The following is a 25516-nucleotide window of genomic DNA, read 5'->3' as shown; positions in this document are numbered from 1 at the left end:
TGTGCCACGGTGCTGCCCTTGCTAACAACCAATGGAAACTTAAACCTCATAACTGCTATATTACCAGACTCTTGCTTGTGTGAGATTTACATTGAATTATATCAATTAAAATTACGCTGCATGAAAACATGCTAACCATCAAAATAATATAAAAAGTATGTGAACATCTGTAAATCTATTAGGGGGTGCAGCTATGTTTTATTTGTTAGAAAAGCAGGCTTGGGAGAGAATGGCTGAGGGTTTGACTCCCAATGACTGGCAGGAAACGTGGAGGTCGTGGGAGTGAAAGAACAGCACTCTCCTCCTCCCAAAATCCATGGCTGAAATGCCATTGAGCAAGTTACCTAATCTCCAACTTCTCCACAGTTGCCAGTGATGGCTGCATGCTGCTCCAGGTGTGTGTGTTCACTGCCCCTAGTGTACTATAGTGTGTGTGTGTGTGCGCACGCGTGTTTACCACTTTACCCAGTTGTACAATAAACAATATTGGAATATTTCACATTTCACTGAACATCTATTTTGAAACCGAGACATTAACAGTGACTGTTACAGATCACAAAAACCTCTACATCACAGTAACCTTAAATCTTAACTAACTGGTGCTCCATCACCCTCAAGATCATAGCACAGTCACAGGGGATGTACACCCCTTTGCATTAGGAATGATGACCTAGGGCAATTTTGCAAATTCTCCAAAGCATCCGTTTCATTTTTTTCATCTCTCTGTTCTATGGAGGTTATATGAGCCGTTCATGCACAATTGAACATCTGCGTCAACAGCAATAGTTGAACTCACTAAATGTGAGTAATATATATTCTATTTGAATTGGTAATGTTCGAAATAACACTGTGTATAACGATCGCACACTATAGTCTCCCAGTGTATGCCTGTGTGTGCATCTGTGCTTACACAGCAGTCTTATCGGCTGCAGATTGGCAGGCAGCCCCTCAGGTGATGTCACCAGCCCAAGGTCAGACACAGGTGCCAGATTACGAGACTGCCACGATGTGGCAGGGCTAGCCGCACATCCTGCACAAGGAGTAGGGATATAACCAGAAGTCACAGGTTTTATCGAGGTTAAATTATGGAAACTGAAAGCAGATGTAATTCATCCATTCAAGCATCCATCTCTGGCACCCTCTTCATCCTGTTGAAGGGGCTCTGTGAGTCTGGAGCCTACCCAGAATCTGTGGGCACAAGGCAGGAACACACCCTGGAGAAGGTACCAGACCATCACAGGGCATCTCACACAGACACACACACATATATATAAGCATTTAGATGACACATCATTATTAGATTATTTTAATTATATATTGTATAACGAGTAAAGGGGCTGCAGAGTGGTGCAGCAGGTAGTGTCACAGTCACACAGCTCCAGGGACCTGGAGGTTGTGGGTTCAATTCCTGCTCCGGGTGACTGTCTATGAGGAGTTTGGTGTGTTCTCTTTGTGTGTCTGCGTGGGTTTCCTCTGGGCGCTCCAGTTTCCTCCCACAGTCCAAAAACACATGTTGGTAGGTGGATTGGCGACTCAAAAGTGTCTGTAGGTGTGAATGAGTGAGTGTGTGTCGCCTTGTGAAGGACTGGCGGCCCCTCCAGGGCGTGTTCCTGCCTTGCACCCCATGATTCCAGGTAGGCTCTGGACCCACCACGACCTTGAATTGTATAAGCGGTTACAGATAATGAATGAATGGTTGATAGCATATTCAGAATAAATAAATACTGTGATGCATGTATCATGAGCATGTTTTTGTCCTATCACCCAAAACAACAGAAACCTCAGCTCTGTAAAGCCTGTTTCTACACTTCATTTATTTCTTCAGGGTGAGTCTCCATGAGTGAATTTGAAATACACAGCCGGAGTAGAATAAAAATAAATAAATGGGTACAGAATGAGTGAGAAGGTCCTTTTATCACACCAACCTGCTTTACTGCTATCAGCAGCAGTCAGCCGCTGACACTCCCTCCCCCTAACTCACCTCACAGGCTGAACAAGGTGTTCCACCTTAATTGGATGAGAGCTAAATCCAGTGGGTGACATCATCACCTGGGGATTACAGTCTCTCTGAGGCTCAACCTACCGTCAGAGCCAGGTTTACCTACAAAAGCACACATCCGTGAAGAAAAAGGCGGCCAGACTGACTGAACACACATAAAAGTAACAATTGAGTCCACAAGGATTGTGCTCTAAAATCAGACTTTCTTTTATAAAAATAAATCTTTAATATATTTCTACACCACCTGCATGTGGTTTCACTAAACAAACCAGCTACCCTTCATAATGTTCAGAATTTATATTTCATTTTTTGATCATCGATTTAGACAGACTTTTGTGCTACTTTAGCACAAACATATCAAATACCTCTGGTATTTCCTGATTCAAAAAGTATTTAGAGTTGAAACACTCCTTAAAGTGAATGGTTGAAGCGAATCAGATGTAAGCTAAATTAGCAGATATATGTAAAAGTGTTGATTCTGTGTCATGCCAAATTAAATGAGCATAAATTAACTTTATGTTCAGAGGTGTGAACTGTAGGTCTACATACTAAACAAGATTTTTGTTTGAAAAAACTGAAACAATGACTTTCCCAAATTTTTTAATTTTATGTCTCTTTAAACTGTGAGACTCAGCACTATATTCTCTCTCTCAAATGTATGCCTTCACAGAGCTCAAGAGGCTACGTGATATATAATAAAACTTGACTACTGTAACTATTATGAACTACACGCAATGAAACTAGTATGCATGCTATTTCAGCAGTGCATAACTGCAGCGTAGGCCCATCAAGATTTTCTTTGCCAGCAAAGAAAACATCCACCACCCATACTAAGTGTTAGGCTATGTTCTGTGTGATGAGTTTATTTAATCTGACGTTCTCACTTACAAAAATAACTTTTTCTCTCTTTATGACACACCCTTTAGTGGAGCTTTCTCACTCAAAGCAAAACAAGCATTAACATCAGCGCTCTGGTATCATACATCTCCAACAATAGTATCCAAAGTGCCTACACAACTGCATCAAAGAAACTGACAGCCATTACCAAGTCCAAACTTAGCATAGCTCCACTTTAAAGAACTGAAAACAAAACACACTATATGGCCAAACATCTGTGGACACCTTCTGATAGCCACTTTATACATCAGAAGTTTAGCTCCGTTTCCTCTTCTGTGAAGGCTTTACTCTGGATGTTGGAACACTGCTGGTAGGATTTGATTAGAAAGTATTATAGAGGTTGGGTTGTGAAGATGATTTTCCATTACCTTGTATGATATGTTGAGCTTAGGCTCATATGCAGCTGCTCCAGCGCATCCCATGTACAACAGAACTAAGTTTCACTGTAAATGCACCATAAACTACATAATGTGGCATGGTAATAACAAATTATGAACAATGTCTGTGTCCTAGCAAAAACCATAAAGCTGAGATGATGTGAAGAGACACAAGAAACAGCCCCAGAGCATCCGAACGTTGAACGAGCTTTCTGCATTATTCAGACAGCCTCCTAGAGTACAAGCTCACATCACCAGGCTACGACCCCTGCAGCTCTGCTGATATCTGCACTGACCATCACCTGTGGTGTAAACACACATACCACCCATTTTTCAAGTCCAAACCAGGACACACTGCCAAGCAGGCACCTAAAATAACACTGACATACTGCTGATACAAATCTAACGTATATGCATATAACATATACAGCCATTAAGTTAAAGTTCCATTATGTTCTCCTCAATCTGAACTAGACCAGTAATCAGCTGAAGTGTTCCTAGTCAACTTAACTTTTATTCCAGTATAAATTTTAATATGCCCTCAACTTCTACTTCCCACTTTCCATTAGGGGAATTCTCAAAGCCATTTTAAGTGTAAAAGTATTAGTTCAGGTCAGGAACTAATGGATGGAGTGTGTAAAAATGAAAACAGCAGCACGACTTGCCCATGAATGTGTTCTAACCCAAATCAACATTTCTACCAGCTGAGCAATGAAATTCTCAACATTTTGGACTCCTGAAGAGTAAGTAAGTGTAAGACTGCCAAAGTCAATAATGCTCTGGAGTCAAACAGAGCATTACTGGTTACTCTGGGTGTTTAGAATGGCTCTCCTTCTTCCCATTTCATTGAGGATTCTGTTACATCAAGTGTTCACCTCCAAGTTTGTTGAACTGTGAAATAGTAGTGTGTTAGAAGCAGCTGGATAAAATGTTAGCTAGTTTCATATGTCATCAGGAAGCAGGAAATAATAGTGTATGAATGGTGGAGATCAAGCTTAAAGGTAAAATTGGACATGACTAAACAAGGCAGAAAAATGGGTTAAAAAATAAGGAAAGTTTCATTCTTAAAAAAAAATGCTCGGCCAGCAGCAACAAAACAGAAAGCAAAATATGAGGATTTTCATCCTAAACCTGGAGGCAGGCAATGAAATTATTCACAAGGTTAACATATGTTACATAAGCCCTGTGTATTTGAAACTTTTTTAGTAAGCTAATCAGTTCCCAAATGTATTCGTACTAGGTAAAACAATGAAAAATACTTTTATTAATTTCAAGAACTCACTATTGCAACAAATATATATTTTTTAATATTGATATAAATTTTATTGAATATATGTAATAAATATTATACGAATTACATTCGTTCATTTATTCATTGTCTGTAACTCTTATCCATTTCAGGGTCGCGGTTTGTCCAGAGCCTACCCAGAGTCACTGGGCGCAAAGTGGGAATACACCCTGGAGGGGGCGCCAGTCCTTCACAGGGCAACACACACTCACACACTTGCACCTAAGGACACTTTTTGAGTCTCCAATCCACCTACCAACGTGTGTTTTTGAACCGTGGGAGGAGACCAGAGCATCCGGAAGAAACCTACGCGTACACGGGGAGAACACACCAAATTCCTCACAGACAAGTCACCTGGAGCGGGGCTTGTACCCAGGTGCCTGGAGCTGTGTGACTGCGACACTACCTGCTGTGCCACTGTGCCACCCTAAAAGTATTAAATGGTTTTAATTACTGAAAAGTTATATTTAACTACAAATGTAATTTCAATCATTCAGAGCCGGTTAGATGGTTAATCAGGTTAGATGGATTAAGACAATTATTACTACACGACAACTCTTCTTAAATTCCACTGCAGTGAATCTACGCTTTTCCACTCACTTGAGTATCCAAAAAAAGTGAATAACAAACATAAGGCACTTGTACTGTTCCTGGATCACAATCAATCCTACTTTACTCAGTGGTGTTATACTGTGCTGGAATTAACATCTGGAGTCTGCACCAGTTTATGATTTCCAAATCATTGCATACGCGCTTGCTTGTCACTGATAAGTAGGACAGCAGGTACATATTCAAGGTGTACAACAGGGGGTTAATAAGTAATGAAAAGACTAATGAATGTTCTCAGTGCAAATATGATTCAGGATTGGCGGGTCATTCCAGTTTGATGTGTGTGTTATGCGGTAGTTGTCAAAAAACAGCTTACAGTGTGCTAGTAGGTGAGACAATATTCAAAGTAAAAGCTTTAATAGGCAACACATACATTTAGCCATTTTTCCAGACTTATGTGACAGGCCCAAGGACAGCACTATATATTTAGACTTTTTTGTTATAGTCATATAGTGACATCAGAAGCATTACAAAAACAGAAGACACACTGGGTTTCTATATATACACCACCTGCCAGCAATGTTTTTGTGATAGCTTTGAGACAGATAGTCATGCAGTACACCCTTTTGACATGTTCGGTTTGGGTTTACCTAAGCACATTCATTACATTTTAACTCTGCAGTGTGCCCTAAGGACGGGTCAGTGGATCTGAGCCAACAAAGCATGTGTCAAATTTCACCTGAGAGTCACAAATGGCAGCCATTCATCACAGCCACTAGCTGCATCTTCTGCACTGACTGCACCATTCACATTTGAATTAATTGCTGATTTCAGGCAGGCGATGTTAAAAAACAGAGTCTTATATACTCTTTCAAGACAGGAAGCTTAACTCTATGGTTATTCAAATAATTACATTTTTGTATATATTACTTACTATAATTCTGGGTCTCCCAAATGACATCTGTGTGGGCCCTACATTTTTTTTTACATAAATATATGCCATTTTTACCAGACATTAAGTTAAATATGGTAATATAAATGAGTATAGACTTCTTAGACAAATAAATGCTTTCACTTTAGATTTTTATTCTAATTAATGAACCATTTAAATATTACAGCTGTTTGTTTTTATTGATAATACAGTATTTGAAAAACACAGACAGATTCTGCTTTGCTGCAGTTCAGAAAGACTAATGACTTTTCCTTTTCTTGGAAAATCACAGTCCTGATATTCCTTGCTTAATAAATGCCTGACAACAAAAATGTTGTCCGTGATCCCCGTGTTCCACATTTTGAATTTCAGAATGTTGGCAACCCTAATTGGCCTGAAAATGGGGAAATTGCAGGTTCAATACCCTGCAGTGGTCAACATCACGAGTTTAGGAAGAAGCTTGTGCTTGAATTTACCCTCCCGGTGTAGGTGGCATTATGATTTATAGGGAGCGTTTTAAAAAATTATACCAAGATCAATTTTGATCTTGGCATTATGGAGTCAAAATGGGTGACATTAAATACTTTCATAAAAGGACAGCATTTAAATGTTTGGCGTCAGCCTTCTCTACTCTTCCTATTGTGTTTTTCTTATTTTAAGATTAATAGGGCCTGTATCCTGCATTTTTTGTATTTTAGGTCCACATAAGATATTTGTCATGTTTTATGAAGTAATATCTGTCATGGCCATTTTCTAACATCGTTTAATCTTAATAAATTAAACTTAAAAATCAAACGATAACTTCAGTGCAAATGAATGGAACATAACTATCCCAGGCTGAATAAGTGTATATACGGTATATATCTGTAACAGTATTTGTTTTTGCTTCTAATGTAAACTTCTGAGACAGGTTTAAAAAAAAAAAACCTTTTGAGGATAGCAGACATTAAATGTATTGCTTAGTTCTTCACTTAATTTTCATACGGAAGTTTCCTCATATTCTTTTCTTTCATACTTACACCAGCAGGTTTTGTGATTAGTAAAAAGCACAAATTATAATGACCCAATAATATCACCGATTCTGCAAGGAACCGTCACTCAGTGGAAACAGTGGCACAATTTTATGTTCTTGGGCTCTTTGTCTTATCCTAGGGCCTTTTCTTTAGGCTATAGTGATGAATGCATGTCCTATAGTCCAGGCTGCCAATCTGTCTTTGCCCTGGGCGACCAATGAACCATCTGTCAATAGCAGCTCAATAGAACATTCGGCAGCAGGGATTACCATGAGCTTAGAAATGGCCCGGTTTGTCGCTGCATAGGAAGCCCTATTCATGTACTTCAATGCAAACTGGGTCTATCTACTGTACTTAACACTGACCCATTTACAAAGCATGCTAGGCAAATTCACCAGCTCCTTCCGCTGATGTAATCTGAAGTGGACTGAGCATTGAGCCTTGGGGGACCTCGCCATTATCTGTGAGTGGATGTGTGCTACCCATCCATTTATGTCCCTCTTTCACTTCCTTCCTTTATTCACCTTCACAATGAACTACACTGGTGGCCTTTGCTTGTAGTGAGGCTGCTGCCCCAGGCTATGCCAGGAGTCTTGAGCGGGTTGTCGAGGGGAGGAGGTATTCAGCTGGTTGTACAGAAGGGCTGCACGTGCCTAGCCTGTGCTCTTCCAGTGGCCATACAAAAGAGGATGATGTCATGCTTAACCAATAACAAAGAGACTCTAGTGTCCACCCTGTCCCGCCTCCTCCTTCTCTACATCCAGATAGCTCCAGCTTTATCCAGAGCCTGCATTAATCACATGCATTATCCTCTTTACCGAGGGAGATAATGCAAGCCAGACAGTCCCTGGGCCGAGCCAGGGAGAGTGAAGGGGGCAAAGAGAGTGAAAGACCTGGGATCGCAGTGCCACACAGCCACATTCACATGGCACAAGGCTCTGAAAGCAGATCAGACCCAAGGAAACAGTCTACTCTCCTTTGGGGACCAAATGCCAAACAAAAGCCCAGCACGAGCATGCCACCATACACTGGCCAAATCCTTCTCAAGCGCCTGTTAGTCATTATCTCCTAGATGTGAGGTTACTGCAAGATCCTACTTAAGGTTAATATACAGTAGCTCAAAGTCTGAAGCAGAAGAAGCATTGGCAAAGAGGAGAAAGTAGTGCTTATAATCTTAAACAATATTAATTAACTGATGAAGAATTAATTCGACAAGCCTATAGTGAAATGATCCAATTCTGTGCATGTCTTTTACCAGCTCTTTAACAGAACACAACAAATACACTTGGTGTCTGTCTGTTTACCGTAAAAAGAGGAACTGCAGAAAAGTTAAAAGAGAGAACCAGAGAAGCATGTGGCAGCATCTAGAATGCATGGCAGGGCAGGCAATCTTACTTGAAATTCAATACAAACCGCCAATCATTTCATCAAGTCAGACCTTTCAAAAGGCCTGTGTCATATTGATAGCATGGGTATGAGTCACCCAACCCACAAATATCTATTCAAATATGCATGTATATTAATATACACATTAATCCTTGATGAAAAACAATTTCCCATCACTAAGGCTTTTAATGATGTGATGAATCAATTCATAACCATGATGCCAAGGTTATGTCTGAACAAACATGCTTGGAAAGGCTAAAAAAGATCATTTTTTAGGATCATTGTGAGCTCATCAGCTGCATGCTGCCTGTACTCAAGGCGTTTTGATGACATACTGTTTCTGCTTGGGTTTCCCAAACAAGTTCCTTCAGTTTCACCAAGCACCTAAAAATATAAATCTTTGCACGCCAGCTCTCAGGGGTGGAAGAAAGATGCCATATTCAATGCAGATGTCATGGAAAGTGCAAGTATCCAATGTCTGGGCCACTGATAAGCAATAAGCCTACTGCACTCCTCCAAATATAGTACGTGGAGAGGATTACTTGCAACCACTATGTAAATGACTATAATCAAACCACAGAAGAGCAATAAAGTCCTCTCCATTCACATCTCAAAGCGCATGATGACTGTTACACACTGGAGATAGTGTCAAATACTGGATGTATATAAGGATTTGTCTGTTGTTGTAATTGCAAGTGTCTGCCAACAGAAGGACTCATTAATGGGTGTTCACAAGCAAGTATTAAACGATTATAATACTGTAATGTGAGAGGGTAAACAGAAAGGTGCATTTGAGTTCAAGGAAAGCTAAAAACAGCCACTGTGAAGACTCCTCTTCAAACTGATGTCACTGTAAAACTCTTTCAACTAAGACTTCCAGCAATTTGAAGATCTGCAAAAATATTGTCATTTAAAAGACAAGAAACTCCTTTTTTGACATCCATTTTTATACCATTTGAAAAATTAATCTATTTAATACAGAAATAGTGTAAAAACTCATTAGTGTAAAGTACTGTTGACATTCTGCAGATATACGGGTTTGTTTTGACAGTGATGTCCCATTACAACACTGGTGCCATACCTTGACCTTGCCATTGGGCTGCAGGAGTTCAGTGACAGACACTTTATCCTGCTGCAGTCTCCTCTTCACCAGTTTGGAGCAGCAGACGTTGACAGCTCCGTGCACATGGGAGGCATTATACTCTGAGAAGGTCCGGCTGTCAATGACCAGCAGGCGTCCAGCCCCTCGCTGCAGTAGTCCGGCCAGACGCTTGATGTCCATGGCACTGCGACGGCTCTTCTCCCCCGCCATAGAGGTGCTATGGAGCGGATGGGCCTCACTTGCCTACAGTGGCCGGGGCAGAGAAGATCAGATCACCGCAGCAGCTCGGCCGCTAACCTCACGGCTGCCATGCTGTCTGAGGAAACAGAAGGGAATGATTAAGACCAATGAAAAAAAAAAATGAAAAAAAAAAATAAGACAATGCTACATACACTCTTTATTGCTTATATCAAAGAGAACATTATTACACCAAGTTTTCGATTTAGAAACGCAGTGTCACCCAGCAGCATGCAGCAGTCAAAAGTACTCATTGTCAAAGCAGAGACATCAAAATGAAAGTAAACAATAGCAGCCAGCATTATGTTAAGCTAGAGTGGAGTGTGTGATGTTTGTAGCCAGATTTAGAAAGGCTTTTGTTTGCCTGCTCGTGAAACCGGAACCAGTAGAGGTGGGCTAAATTAAGCTCAGGGAATTTCAAAGCTGGCTCACTCCCTGATGAGCAGGCCGCACAGCATAGTCTGTCACACTAAAGCTTGAAAAACTTTAACAAACGCTTCCACTCCTCTCATCTTTAACATTGGCTTGCCTTATAATGTCTATTCTTAACACAGCACTGAGAGTGCACTAACTGTAAAACACATACAAGCCAGACACACATACACACACACACACACACACACGCACTCACAAACTCACATCCATCAGCCCTAATTATAAAGCCACCTTATTGTTTCTAACCGCATTGTCCATTTGTTGCTCTGTATACTTTGTTAGCCAATTCACCCTGTTCTTCAGGACACCATCAGGACCACGACAGGGCAGGTATTATTTGTGTGGTGAAGCCTCAGCACTGCAGTGACACTGATGTGGAGATGCTATGCTAGTGTGTGTTGCGTTGGTATGAGTGGATCAGATACTGCAGTGCTGTTGGATTTTTTAAACACAGAGTCCACTCACTGTCCACTCTATTAAAAAAACATAAATCCTTGCTTTAACTTGTAGTGTAAACACAATTTGCATTCTTCAGTAGTGACAAAACCATGCTGGCTGTCTATATTTGATTGGTGGACTAATCACTCCAGCACCACCTTAGTGTCACCGCAGTGCGGAGAATGTCCCACCAAATAATGCCTGCTGTGATGGTCCTGACCACTATAAAACAGAAATGTGAAATGAGGCTAAAAACTATGCTGAGCAAAAGATGGAGAACAATCTATATTTGTAGTCTACTGTAGCAAAGTATGGTTCGTGGATCCAACAAAACGGACAGTGAGCATAGATACAAGAAGGATGTGTTGATGTTTTGGTGGATCTGTGTACATATACTTGCTAGATGCTTAGGATCATCTCGATTAATGCTGTAACACAGACAAAAGATGGACACAAATATTGAAAAAAAAACCTTAGTTGTTGTGTAATACGTATGCAAATTCTGGGGGTGGAAAAATGAATACCTTTTACTTGATAACATTATGACTGGAAATTAAATAACTGTCTGACGTTTGATCAGTGCTTTATATCGTATACTGTAACGGTTTTGTTTAAAAAACTCAGTTAGTAATATAGTAACAACACAGTCTTCAACAGCAAGTGTGTGGTTCAGGGAACAAGGCAATTTGATTCTCCATTTCAAGCAAGATGCATTTTTTTGTAGGGAAATTTTATTTGTTTGTTTCTTTTTAAACTTTTTCATAAATAATTTATTTGTTAGCACATTTTTTTTTGGTTAAAATGGCTTTATTCTTCTTTAAGGCTTCAATATTAAAAGTGACTGTAGTCCGACCCTTATTGAGGCACACACACTGGTCTCTCAAACAGAGCTAATGGAGTTTAGCTTTACTGGAGTAGCCACCATCACTCTGTCTGCTCCTTATGACACCACTTCAGTCTATTCAGCCACACAGATGAAGATGGCTGGCAAATGCAGTACGTGGGACAAGTGCACTTACATACCACAAAGTAGTAAGTGGTTGAGTGAGGGTACAATTCTTCAGGAAAAATGTTAAACTAAAGTCAACAATGTTTGAGTCACACATTTGTGAATGAAGTAAGCAACAATGAGACGGTGTCCTGTAGACCAGTGTGGGCTTCACTCAATCAGAAAGCATTTGCCTGCCTTATAGCTCATCTAACGCACCAGTCATAAAATATACATGTTTTGGATAGCTCTGTCCTTCTCTCTCTTACTAATGGAGACTTAAGCACAGCTAAAGTGAAAGTGAAGGGAGATAAGCTTTCTCTCGTGCTGGCAAAGATCACCATCTAGGACTGGCTTTACTAGACTGTCAAACTGGGCTAAAGGTTTGAGAATAATAAACAGCATCCAAAAATAAGAAATCAAAATTGTTAACGAGGAGCACTGTTGTTTACATCATGAGTTTTAAAAGTGATTGTATAAACAGAATGTTGCTGTATTTAACCATCAAATAAATATGTGTATTGCATAATTAGCTTTTTCCAGTTGGACAATGGCCAACAATAAGCAAATGCTGTTCGTATGTCTGTACCATCACAAGAACTAATGAATATTTGTTTAATAATCCACAATTCGTTGTATAGTCATCAAGTGAAGCTGCTAACAGCTGTGAGATGGGAATTGTACTGGTGCTGATGTAACATTGGGGAATTTTGTTTTTGTTGTGTGGGTGGGTGGTATTACCTCATTGTGTCAATTACTTGTTTATTGGCCAAAGACAAGATTCTACCCTCATGTCAAAGGAGGGTCAAAAGATATTTGCACTGAAAAGGGGACTGTGGAGATAACAAGATATGAAGAATTGAAAAAATATATTATTTATGAATGCAAATCTGACAAAGAACTTTTAAAAACTGACACTTATTTTACGAAATTTTTGTCTCTTTGCTTTCTTGGTTCTGGACTCTGTATTTTTGGTTCTCCAAACATAGGGCCTTATTTTTACCCCATACTCTTCTTTTTTGATGTTTCAGCAGAATGACTTCTGACTGAAGTGACTCTGCATTACAGAGCACTCTGTGTGTGTATGTATGCGCATTTCTGTGTGTGTATGTATGTGCGTGTGCACGAGTTTGTGCGCATTTGTGTGTTATTGTGCCTCAGTGAGCAGCAGGGCAGGGCAGGCATGGCTGAGAAAAACAAGCTCATACAGTGCAATGGAGCTGCTGGCTAAGCAGAAGGTAAGGACAAGGCTAGAGGCTTCACTCTCACAAACCGCCTTACAACAGCCCAGTATTCCGATCAGACCCGGTCTGACTATGTCTCTCTCTCTCTCTGCAGAGTAGACCTGGATGGGTGGTGGTGGTTTGGGGTGGGGGGGGGGGTGTGAGTGATGTTATGACAAGGAAATCTGCAGTACTATGCAGTGGGAGGGTATATGCTGTATATGAGTGAATGTGAAAATGTGACAGGCTGCATATTGCATTGCATGTATATACAATTATATACACAACAATGTGCTTATAGACCCATTGACCTAGGAATAAATACGAACAAACATCACTCCAGTAAAAATACAAGAACAGGAATTTCTTGTTTTTTTAAAAAAATCTAAAGAATTCATTTCTGTTACAGCTCTTTCCTTAAGGAACATCATCATCACACCTGACTAATCACTGAGTCAATCTTAACGAACACCACATAAAAGTAGGCTCCATCTAGAAGTACTCGAATGTCTCATATAAATGAATCAAAAAATGTTAAATAAATAAATAAATCCAACATTCGGGGCTATTTTCTGAGCAAACAAACACTTACTGTCCAAATAAACAGATTGTTTATCTGAGAATCTCAAAACTCCCTTTCAAAGTTCTGTTAACATCTTTCAAATTCCACGCATTGCTGGTGACTCCACTCATTAGCCCCTGCTCAATGCCAAGCGCTGGCAAGCAAGGATCCCTCAACATTAGCCTATGGAGCAGTAAAACTGCTGGAGTGGTGGAGTCCCATACCATGTCTCTGCAGAAGTAATCATCCGCCATCAGTGCATGATCTTATTGAGGCTCTTTAGAGAGTGGACGATGTCAAATGATCAAATGCTCACAGAAGTTTTCCAACATATAAAGATTTCCCAAAAGAGCTGACGTTGTTACTGCAGCAAATGATGGACAAACCCCAGTTAAACCCTTAATTTCTGAAGAAACACCAAGTGAGCAGATGTCCTAAATATTTTGGACATATCATTAACACACTTCTGTTTGTGTGAATTGTGTGGACATTACATAGACATCCATTCATTCCAAGGAGACTTATTTTAAAATGAACTATAACTGCTAATAGCCCAACCCTATAATTAGCACTAACCCTAAACTTAACAAACATTTTCACCTTTAGATTCTATGATTTACACTGTGGGGATCAGTTGTGGGGACCACAAATAAGATAAGTATATCCAGTGAGAGTATGTAAACAGGCTTTAACAGTTTTCTAATACACACACAGGCACATATATGTAATACGCATATATGTTGTTGGCCAATGCTAGTTTCATAGATTTTTCTTGTATGTATCTGTCAGTGTCAACATTAAAGCTCTTAAATTAACCCAAGCAAAAGCACCAAACACACAACAGCACCTTAGAAACAAACGGCTTTTGCACAAATTTGAATTTTTCAGAAACATTAAATAAATGCTACCTAAAAGCAATGTTCATTATCTTTATTCTACTGAACAAAAGACTCGCTGGCTAAAGTTATTAGGAGAAGTGAAGATTCTAGCTTGGGAGAAAACAGCCTAGCTCAGTTGTACATTAAGTTTGTATCAGCTCTTTATAAACACGGCCATGCTGGGGGCAAGGAGTCCAATCTGCAGCAGCACAGAGCAGAACTGCCTAGTAACCAGCCTCACACAAACAGCATCAGCAACATATACGCCTGCGCAGAGATGCTGAGCTCTCCCTGCAACACACACACACACAGACCAAAAACACACTCACACACACGCCACTAAACACTCTGCCTGAGGCTGTCTATTAGAAATCAATCTGCCACAGATCATTACTATTCACACATTTTCACACATGTGCTCTCATAAACGAAGACACTAAAGCTGTACATTCTGCTCCTCTCTATATAGGCAGCGTGCATCCTCACCTTGGCTAAGGGCCAGTTTGAGTGCCTCTAGCCCCCTCGGTGTGGGTGATGGTTTGGTGGCGAGCCCCCTGGTTGCGGTGGGCTTCTGGAGCCGCCGGGATTCACAGGGCTGCTGCTGCATGTGAATAATGGCGCTGCTTCTGCTTAACAACACAGCCTCACTGTGTGTGTGTGTGAGAGGAGAAGGAGGAGAGGGAGGGGGGCTTGGCTCGAGGCTGGGCTATGCACTAGGGCTGGGTGATACTACTTCTCTTTTCGATCCAATACCAGTACCCAAATCTGGTTCTAAAGTGAGAACCGCCATAAATATTAATATCATGAAGTTACAAATAAAGAAGTATAATATGCTTAACGGCCCTAAGAAAATACTGCTGATCCCTTGACACTTTCAAAAGTCTTCTTGTGTTCATTAGGAATAGGTTTAGATTAATATGGCTGATCAGTGTGTTACAAACACAGGAAAAACTACTGTCTGCAAAATGGAACATAAATTTAATGTGAAAATTTGGAGAAAAAGGACCTATATTCATTCGTATATAACATTAAATACATATTTAAATAGAACAAATCTAAGCTTTTGTATGAGGAGATAAGCCAGTGTGCAAAAGTGAACTCCCTTATCTGACGTCATCGTCATCATCATCATCATGACCATCCACTAGCCTTGTTTGTTAACCAGCCTGCATGCCAGCTAACCCTCTTGGTGAAAGACTAAGCAGAGCTCCGGTGCTGATGCTGAATGCAGACATGCTGAGGTGTTGCTATGACAACACAGAAAGCTCAAAAAAGTGACTGGGTGCTTGGAGGAAACTGCAGGATGCTCTGGCATCACAGATAGCAACAAAATGCCCTGGGCGCATGTTTTATTGATTATTTGTTACTGCTACTTCCAAACACTGTTTGATGGCACTGAAACATGCTTGTCATATTCTGAGGCTCGAACAAAGAAACCAAAAGGAGAGAGCTCACACTTTCTTCACAAAACAGTCCCACACAACCTAGAGAAAGTAAACATGGAATGGGGAAAATTGAACATGATGAAGGCCGGTTATTTGTTAAGCACTTAGCATATTCAACACACTATTTTCTATAATGTTTACACTACATATACATGCCTTTTTCTTGCTGATTTCCTTACTGTAAAACATATATCCTGTTAATAATTAAAGCAGTACAATGGGGTTGTACATATTATAGCCAGCATATGTTTGTCTTTAGGGAGAGGGGAAAAAAATCAGTCATAGCATGTTTTTTGTGTTTTTCTTTGATCCGAATGATGCTACTCATTAAATATAAACAGCAACAACAACAATAAGAAGAAGAAACCAAGAACACATTAGTAATAAGTTTCAGAACATCAGCGTTTTTAACTGTTGGCTTCCCTCATACAGAACGGATCACACAATAATCATACATCATCTTGCAACCACCTTACTGCCATGATTTGACCTAAGACCAAGGCCTGTATTCATGAAGCCTCGCGTGGAGGAATAGTTGTTCTAGAATCTGTTCTAGTCATTAAAGTCATGCTAAACTAGACAGGAATTTGATTCTAGACCAACACCGCTACTCTGAGAAGCTTTATGAATGAGTTCAAATTCCACTTTCAAGTCTATGACCTTCCTTATAAATACCTGGCCCACATACAGAATATAGGCTCATAAAGGGTTCTCAGCTTGGATACATGGTTCTAGGGATAGAGACGTATCATTTAATTGCACATTCTTACACTAAAGCTGGGTGATATGGTGAATATATAAAATTATATTACAATACTCTATTGTGTTTTTCCCACATTATCAATCACACTGATTCTTCAAGAACGTTTTGACAACTCGTGATAAAGGTCACAAATTGAAGTTGGAAGTGACAAATGGGAACAGCAATGATCCAATTATTTGTAAGTAACAAAGAAAAAAAAAACAAGTGTGCACTGTTCAGTATCCACAGCATGATAGGAACATATTGTGGCATAACTTGTCTGAATAAGAAACAATACTATCATAAGGCTCACCCATTACTTTTGCCACACTTATTTACTTTAGGGTATATTTATCAAGTCCCAGTGTAAGAACCACAGATTCAAACCAGTCAGTTTAACCCTATTTAGTGCGATGTTCAAAGTCTGAACTATTCCAAGCCCAGTGTTTTTGCATTGAGAAATCTGATGAAGACCGTGTGGTCTTAGATTAGTGAATTAACATGAGACTGAGTGACAGCCACGTACGTCATCTCTGCTCTGTTTCTGCAGGCTGACTGATTCCCATTTGCTTTAGTGAACGGTGATGGGCAGCTCTCAGAGGAACTAAGCCCTGGCAGATAGTGAGATTAACAGTCTCTGCAGGGTCAGCGGATTGCACCTTTCTACCCCTCACAGCCCTGTCCACTGTTTGCCTATCCTGTGCACTGCAGCACTTGACTTTATGGACAAGCGTACTAGCCCAAGCTGCTAATAAACCAAAGGTCTTTATTGTTTTGTGGTGAATATATCATAAGCTCTGCAGCTGCACTACACAGTTAACATCAATAGTTCTGTATCAGATAGAGTCCGTGCAGTGAAGTCCCACAGGCCAAACTAATTAAATGTGACATCAAGCATAATCCAATGTTACTCTGTACGATGGTTGGACAGGGAATACTGCGAACACAAGCACATCACAGCAAGCGCAGCGTTCACTTCTCAAACACAACACCACCACAACAACAAAAATAACTTATTAAATACAAAGTGCATCTGTACAGTATCACAGTCTGTCTATGTATTATAAACTATTTAAAGACGAATAGTTTTAGGGCCCGTGTCTGTAAATGCATACAAATAAAAAAGCGTGTACACTGACTTGTACATAATTGTATATTTGTCTATTATTGTTTCCCCACCGATGTGCACTTATAAGAACTGTAAGCTTATCAGGTAATTATATCTTTGTGGGTCTTATAAATAAATATTGGTAAATGAGTTTGGATTTTGTGTAAATACAAAAGTAAAATTCATAAGTTATGTATATCATCTATGCCATTTCATCGGTAGATTATGAATTTCTGGTGACAACCATCCATGCTCCTGCCATCACACAGTGCCATGCTAGCCAAAGCCTGCTAGTATTGTAGCTTTCAGTCTTCCAGCTCAGTATCATGTGACTGAGGATGATAATTAAGTGGGTGAAACTGGCAGTGGCTAAATCTGGATATTAAAATAGATTTGCTACAAAAAAGGCTACCTTTTGTAGTTGGTATTGGGTTAGGTAGTTAACAACACTACCCTCCACACCGTGAATTACATTTGATTCCCAGCTTAGGTAAGAACCCCACAACATTCCTAGGGCACTCCTAACATCTGAGGAATAGGAATAGTAAACATTACAATGTTAGATGCTGAAAATGAGTCTCGGCCAAAAGCTAAACATGTCAAATTAAATAGAAAAATAAAATAATATTAAAAATGGAGCAATGTAGAACAACACCACAGTATAAAATATTTATAATACAAAATAATATTCACAGTACGGGTTCAAGTGTTGAAAGATTTCAGGACTAGGGATATATTGTCCCCGACTGGCCAGTGTATAACACCCGGAGACCCTGCTCTTTGCACAGATATAAACAGGTCTCACATATTCCTATATCTCCACTGTACGTTCACAGACGACTCACCGCTCAGTGTCCAGGAGACTGTCCGCTCAGCTCTCCACACAGCAGCGGGACGCAGCGCGCAGACTGGACGCCATTCGCCAAAGAGACGTCAGTGTTTACTAAGCACGGGGTCTGGACACACACACACACACTAACTACACAAACACTCACTAGCTTCCAGAAGCACCACTGTCACTCAATCTCTCAGTCTTCAGCATAAAACACAACCTCGCGAACACCGCGTTCGTCCGCGCGCATCGTGTTTTGTGCCCAAGGTGATAAAGCCTTAGGTAAAACACAAAAAACACACATTCAAATTCACACGCTCACACACACACACACACACACACACACACACATTAGGAGCACTTTGGCACTAAAAATGAACCGAGGATGAGGTCATGGTTCAGGAGGGGGAAAAAATATGGTTGACGTCACCCGCAGCCAATGGGCGCGCGAGGCTCTGAGGCTGGCTGACGTCATCGCTGTGATCCGCAGATTAAAGGGCCACAGTGATTTGAGCATGCGCAGAGAGCTCCACTCACACCTACAGCCGAGCGCCGAGATCTCCCTAGGACGTTAGGATTAGAGCGAGTTTACAGATAAACCCATCATTCATTAATCACCGCGTCAGCTGTAGTTCAGCTGGCGCCTTGTCTTCACGTCGTTATTGTTTTACTCACGGCCCTTTTCCTACATTAAGTGCTCTTTACTCAATATATACATTTATTTTAAATTTATTTCCTCCAGGTTTTGCCCGAGCTGAATGTCTGAAAGCAGTGGGGCCCCCTTGTGGTGGGCGGTAGGAAGTGCTTTTATCTCCTGCAGCTCTCGTGGTCCGATGGCTCCATCTCCTGGCTTGAAAGGAAACTCTATCTTTCTGCTCTTGGATGATCAAGCGGCTTGAGAAGAAAAAGGAAACCGTCCTATTAACCTGTTGGAACTGTCGGGGAAGCCCCTAATGGGAAAAAACAACAGTCGCCATCATCAACATGAAATATGATTTCATAGTTATGGTTTATAATCTTACATTAATAAAAAATACTCGTTATTTCAAGAAAGTTATTATTATGTGGTCTTAAGTCATATAAATGAGAAACCTTTATATAAAGGTAGCAAATTATCATTTTGAGATGCATACTTTTTAGACTAGGCCATAACTGTTAGAAACATTCTGTCATCAGAAACCTCCATTGCCATGAAGATGTGTACCTTTTTTTTTAACAATCATTATGTTTTGGCTTGTTATATTTGTTCATTATTTAGACATGAAGCACATCATGGCAGTGGCTTGTATTGCACTCTCTCACAATCACTCATTCACAGAGTTACTACAATCTAACAAAGATTTCACCTTTACAGAAATATCCCGCTTTAGAAGACAGAAGGTCCTAGCTCTGCAGCTCATAATCATAAAATTATATCATTCTTGATGACAGTGATTCGTGTTGTAATTTTTTGATATACATTCTTCTTTTAAAGTAATGTCTGTCATGAGTTTGTCAGTAATTAAAATGCCAACTAACAATGGCTCCCTTTTAAGTACTTTAATGTTCTCAATTTCACAGTGTTTCTGAAGAAAACCATGACTGATTATGTTACAAGGGCAAATATTATTTATTTTACTGCAATATAAAGGCCTAGCTCTTACAGCTGAAAAGCCCATATGAGAAACATGGACCGTGTTCTGCTGTGGGTGGAGTAAGCTGTATAGTCCCAGGACTAGTATGTTCCTACTATATGCATTGACGTGTACCCCATCAGGGTAACACATATTGTTAATTGTTATGGGGAAGTTGGATTCAGTTTACTGAAGCAATTGTTTCAAACTCTCTAGTTCAATGAACTGAAATACTGAACTAGAGAAACACTGCACACACACACATCCATACCACAACCAATAGTTCGTATTGTCTTTTAGTCTTTTAACATTTGAATAGGTTAGAACATTGTTCTACTTGTGTAATTTGGAAAGTAGCCACTATGATTTACTGTCCAGTTGAAATATCATATTAGACTGAGTTGAGATTCCAGCCACAAAGCAGTTTTGTGAAAAAAAAATATACATAATTAATATATATATATATATATAATAATTATTTTTATTATAAGCAGCATTATTAGACAGAAACACTTCCTCTAAAAGAGGGGAAAATCCAGTATATTTGTAATGATCTGCAATAAAATGACAGTTTCCTGATAGAATGTATCCTAAAACTGTATAAATATGATTCATACACCATAGGCCATTTGTTTTTTACGCAGTATGTTATAAGGAACCAAAGTGCAAGCATAATCAAACGATGTAACCACAGACTAATACATCATGCAAATAGAGGAGCTGAATGGAAATTTGTGTTAGGGCAAATGAAAAACTTGCTTCAATTCCAGCCACAAAAGTTTTTTATCACATGAAATCAGCTCTACATCACATCAGGCCTATATTTTCCCATTTTAATTACCCCTTTCTAATGTTTGAAAAGAAGCAGTAAAATGTGCCGCCCACTGACATGACAAAAACGCATGAACTATTTTTTGGTTCACTAATCCCAGGCTATACAGATGTCCAGAAATTAAAGCTGAGAAATAAACAAAATCGGTCGATGACTGCACCCAAGAAACCACAATCTCCCAGAAGTACCATTAGTCAGAAAACATTTCCGCTCTCAGCACCAGACCCAGACTATATTAATAGTAAAAACTCCAAATGCCTGTACTTGGGACCACAGCCACTTCTGTTCTACACTTCTGATTTACATAAGTGTTATGTTAGCTATACGGTTATTTATTAAATTAAATATTAACAACTGTAGAAAGCCTTTTATTGCAACCCAAATGACTGAACTTAACTTTAACCTCGTTACAAAATTACCACCTCATCAGAATGCCTTTTTTCCAGTTCCTCTTTTTTTCACAAGTGTGTGGTGTGAGGCTTTTGCAAGGGAAAGGACAAAGTCAACACAGGCTGTGAAGTGGTGGGTTAATCATCTAGAGAAAGACAGATACTCTGCAGCCTTGTGCGTTAATATTATCCACTTTTTTTTCCAATGAACAGGGTAAATAAAACCAATAGCTGTAGATTCACCAAAAACATATTCAATTTCAACTGCCCTGACCCCATTAAGGCTAGTTTGATATGGATCAAAAAGCATTTGAGGAGAGAATCATATCTATACTTTTTATTTTGCCCCCTCAGCACAAGACTGCAGGATTACTTGTTCTAATCAGAAATCCCAAGTCTATAACTTTCTACTGAAGAGATGAATATAACCAGTATGTCCTAATACCACTGTCTGCCACCATAAGTGTTACCATAAGTGTTACTAGTGGTTACAGCTCTGTATGTACAGTATCCTGAAGTGCAGTTTTTCAGCTGCTGTACGTACAGTATAATACATTTATGGAGTGTTTTTTATTCCTTATGTTTGCATTTTATTATACATTTTGTAATTTCATGATTTTAATGTGTATGCTTCACAATTGTATTGCTATTAGGTGTGTGTGACAGCATCTTCAAGACTGCTAATAAATTACACTGTATTTTATTCTATTCTATGTGAAGTTTTTCAAAGGCTAATCTTGACCAGTTTAATCAAATTATCTTCTCAATTTACTTGCTCCCTCTGGCACAAACTATCCAGAAATAACACATGGATTCATCATTATGCTGATGAAACACAGCTTTACTTACTTCAGAAATCTTTGAAAAGCAAACAAACAAAACTAACAAAGAAATAAACAAATGCTACATAACTGTATATAGGATATAAAATAGTGAATTAAAAAAAACATTTTCTAATTCAAATTTTGTATTCAGCCCCTGAATGTTCATTGAATATATCACAAATTATCTAGAACATCATTCATTGCTTGTGAAATTTCAGGTAAAATCTTAGGGCTAATTTTCAGAATACAGTTTCAATAAGCAGGTGAATGTTGAAAACAGTTACTTCCAGCTACAAGAAACTGCCATAATACAACTATTTCTGTCTTTTCATGACCTACTCTCTTAGACATCTACAGCTTGTCTCAAATGCTGGTACTAGAATGCTGACAGGCACTAAAATAATCACACCCCAGAACTACACTCCATACACTGGCTCCCCGTACATTGCCAGATATATTTTAAGGCCTTATTGTTTGTTTTTAAAGCTTTACATTGTCTGGCCCTCTCTTGTATCACTGATTTATTCTCTATCCATTCCTATAGAAGACCACTCAGATCTATAAATCAGCTGGTCTTATATCATTCAACGTTACCACCTCCAGGCTGTGGAACATCCTTCCGTTCAATGTTAGTTCTGCACCCTCCATATCAGCTTTTATATACCGACTTAAATCCCACTTTTATTTCTTCGTTTGGATGTAGCTAATTTTATTTGATTTTATTCAATTAAAAGTATTTTTTGTCTTGGTTCATTTCTGTCTATAATTTTGTTATCCTTCTCCTTTTTAAAACACTTTGAGAAACACTTTTGAGTAAAAAATAATATACATACTTAGTTCCTATTCTATTCTATAACCTTAGACATTACAAACATTGTAAAAAAATGATAAGTTGTAAAACATTACGAAAACAAAGAGCAGAAGTGGGACAGCACAGTAGAGCAGCAGGTAGTGTTGCGGTCACATAGCTCCAGGGAACTGGAGGTTGTGGGTTCAAATCCCGCTCCGGATGACTGTCTGTGAGGAGTTAGTGTGTTCTCCTCGTGTCAGCAAGTGCTCCGGTTTCCTCCCACGGTCCAGAAACATACTTTGTTAGGTGGATTGGCGTCTCAAAAATGTCCGTGAGTGTGTGTTGCCCTGTGAAGGACATCCAGGGTGTGTTCATGCCTTGCGCCCAATGATTTTGGGTAGGCTCCAGACCCACCGCGACCCTGAACTGGATAAGCGGTTACAGATAATGAATGAGTGAATGACTTACACATTTGGCATTTTATGACTAGGATAAGCGGTTTGTTTTTTCTTTATTTCTGTGTGCAGAAAATCATAAAGCTGGAGTAGGTGATTTCTCAATCTTTTGGACTGAGGAATGAATATGGGTGGTGAGGGGGTTTCAGAAACTGGCTCACACACAGGTTTCTACCAAATAATCTACTCTAGCTAAAAGTGGTTATCCACAACTTCCCTTTTTGCTCGGGTATAAGTATGTACTGACTCAGAAGCTGAACGTTGACATGAGAATATTAGAAAATAAAATCTACATTACATTACAATCTATAATACACAAACTATAGAAGTGTAGCAAAATGCCTTAATCTGACTTTAGTCAACTGTTAATCAGTATAACAAGGGTGTTTTTGTAATGGCTTACACTAGTGGCAAAGTTCAATGCCCATTTGACTGAATTTAGTCACAAGAGCATCATTGATTTTAGGTACTGATATTGGATGATTACTTCTGGATCATACACATCACTGTAATTACTACCAAAAGTAATTAATGCTGCATTGCCATGAGGGTTTATTTTACCTTCTAGCTAATGCTGGGTATTGGATATGGTGACCTTAGGCTCATGTGCAGCTGTCTCTAGAAAATGAGTCCTGAACTCATTTCTGAGCCAATGATCGAGGATACTGTAGACAGAGAAGGTAACTGGCTATAGAAGAGATATGTATCTGCTCGTTTACACTTGAAGCCGGTGTTTATAAGAAGTGCAGAGAGCAGAGAGAGGAAAGGATCTGGTTTTTAATGGAAGGTAATGAGCTCTCATGGTGGACCCACCCACACCCAGGAGACACCAAGCTAGTGACAGTGCCGTGGGCCCTGAAAATACTGAACACCACCCTTGGAACACAGAAGTGATAAGGGGTCAACTGATGGCCAAGCAGTGATAGCAGAAATGCAGCAGCTTCAAGCGTCTTCAGTAAAGTAGCATGGTGACATAAATATCCTAGTTTGTGTTGTGTATCTAATGATAGAGCCATTGGATCCAATTAGGGTAATTTGGAGACTGTAAACAATCAAGGGCAGAGATGTCTGAAGGAGGATTCTCCTCTCACAATGGCTATAAGTGTATAAATATTTATTTTCTTATTTTACCCTAAAGTAAAACAAAGTTCAATTGCACATCGAAGGAATAATTCACCAGTAATTAAGCAAAATGTATGGATGCTAAGATTAAGAACTGAATCTTGCTGACAAAAAAGAAGTTTATTTAAATGTGATAGCAGCATATTTCTTTTAAACAATATAAGTGAGTATACTCTCAGTTAATTTTTATGTATTTATCAGTGGTATAATAAGCACGATTATACCTAAGTATGCTTTGCTTATACTGATAAGTATACAGAAATAAAAGTATATCTGGAGTATACATGTACTCAACCTTTTGGTAAAGATACATTAGCATGATTAAGTGTTGTTGTCTTATACATAAAGTTTTTTTGGCTTGTAGCTTGGGGTGGAATCGCTGAGAGTAAATAGTACATGAGTGAAACTGTATACATAGTTAACCAGTTAACACAGAAACAGACAAACAATTGTCTGATTTTATTGACAATATTCTTCCAAGGCTTGAGCAAAGTTATTTCATGGCTAAAATATAAATAAACTACTAAAAGACCATACCTAACAAAACATTTGTATTTGGAGGACACATCAGCATACATCGAGTAAGAGTTAGGTCCAGGTTAATGTTTACATTTATGTTATGGTTAAGTAAAGTTATAAGGCTGCTTTTTTTAACTCGTGGTTACCAAAAATTCACGTCTCTTCTAGCACAATCTACAAATGGCCTTTTCGTAAAATTTGTATCATACCAATTTGGGTTTGAGAGTTGTAACAGGATAAATTCATATTATAATCCATTACAATCACAGTATAAGTGGGATAGAGGTATATTACTACAAAAGTACACCTACTAATTTAGTTTTAGTACAGTTGTAGTACAAAATAAAACTTAGATGTACACTCAAATGTGCTACCCTTATAAACTAAAAGCATACTTTTATAAACTAAAAATGGGTCAATTTAGTCCAACGGATTAACTGAATAGTTTGTTTACAAATGTACTACCCTGTTATCACTGAAATGCTGAACAAAGAAAAAGGAAATTCATAAAAGTTCCATTGTTTTCATATGAAGATTATATG

The 25516-nt window shown here is 39.2% G+C and overlaps 1 protein-coding gene across 2 annotated transcripts in view; it reads right to left on the bottom strand.

The window, feature by feature from the left end:
• dusp8a (dual specificity phosphatase 8a) overlaps positions 1-18740 on the bottom strand; it is a 49793-nt gene extending 31053 nt beyond the window's left edge. Inside the window, exons 1-2 of one of the 2 annotated variants that reach the window (XM_066669090.1) lie at positions 18444-18740; positions 9522-9858 (exon numbers count right to left, since the gene is read on the bottom strand). In XM_066669090.1, coding sequence (XP_066525187.1) covers positions 9522-9752 — 231 coding nt within the window. In that variant the 5' untranslated portion in view covers positions 9753-9858; positions 18444-18740. The remainder of the gene's footprint in view (positions 1-9521; positions 9859-18443) is intronic. The other variant, XM_066669091.1, reaches the window with a different exon arrangement.
• Positions 18741-25516: the final 6776 nt, after the last annotated feature.

The sequence above is a fragment of the Hoplias malabaricus genome, chromosome 4 (genome assembly GCF_029633855.1).
Source record: "Hoplias malabaricus isolate fHopMal1 chromosome 4, fHopMal1.hap1, whole genome shotgun sequence".
Taxonomy (NCBI): domain Eukaryota; kingdom Metazoa; phylum Chordata; class Actinopteri; order Characiformes; family Erythrinidae; genus Hoplias; species Hoplias malabaricus.
This window is presented reverse-complemented; position numbering and strand designations above follow the sequence as displayed.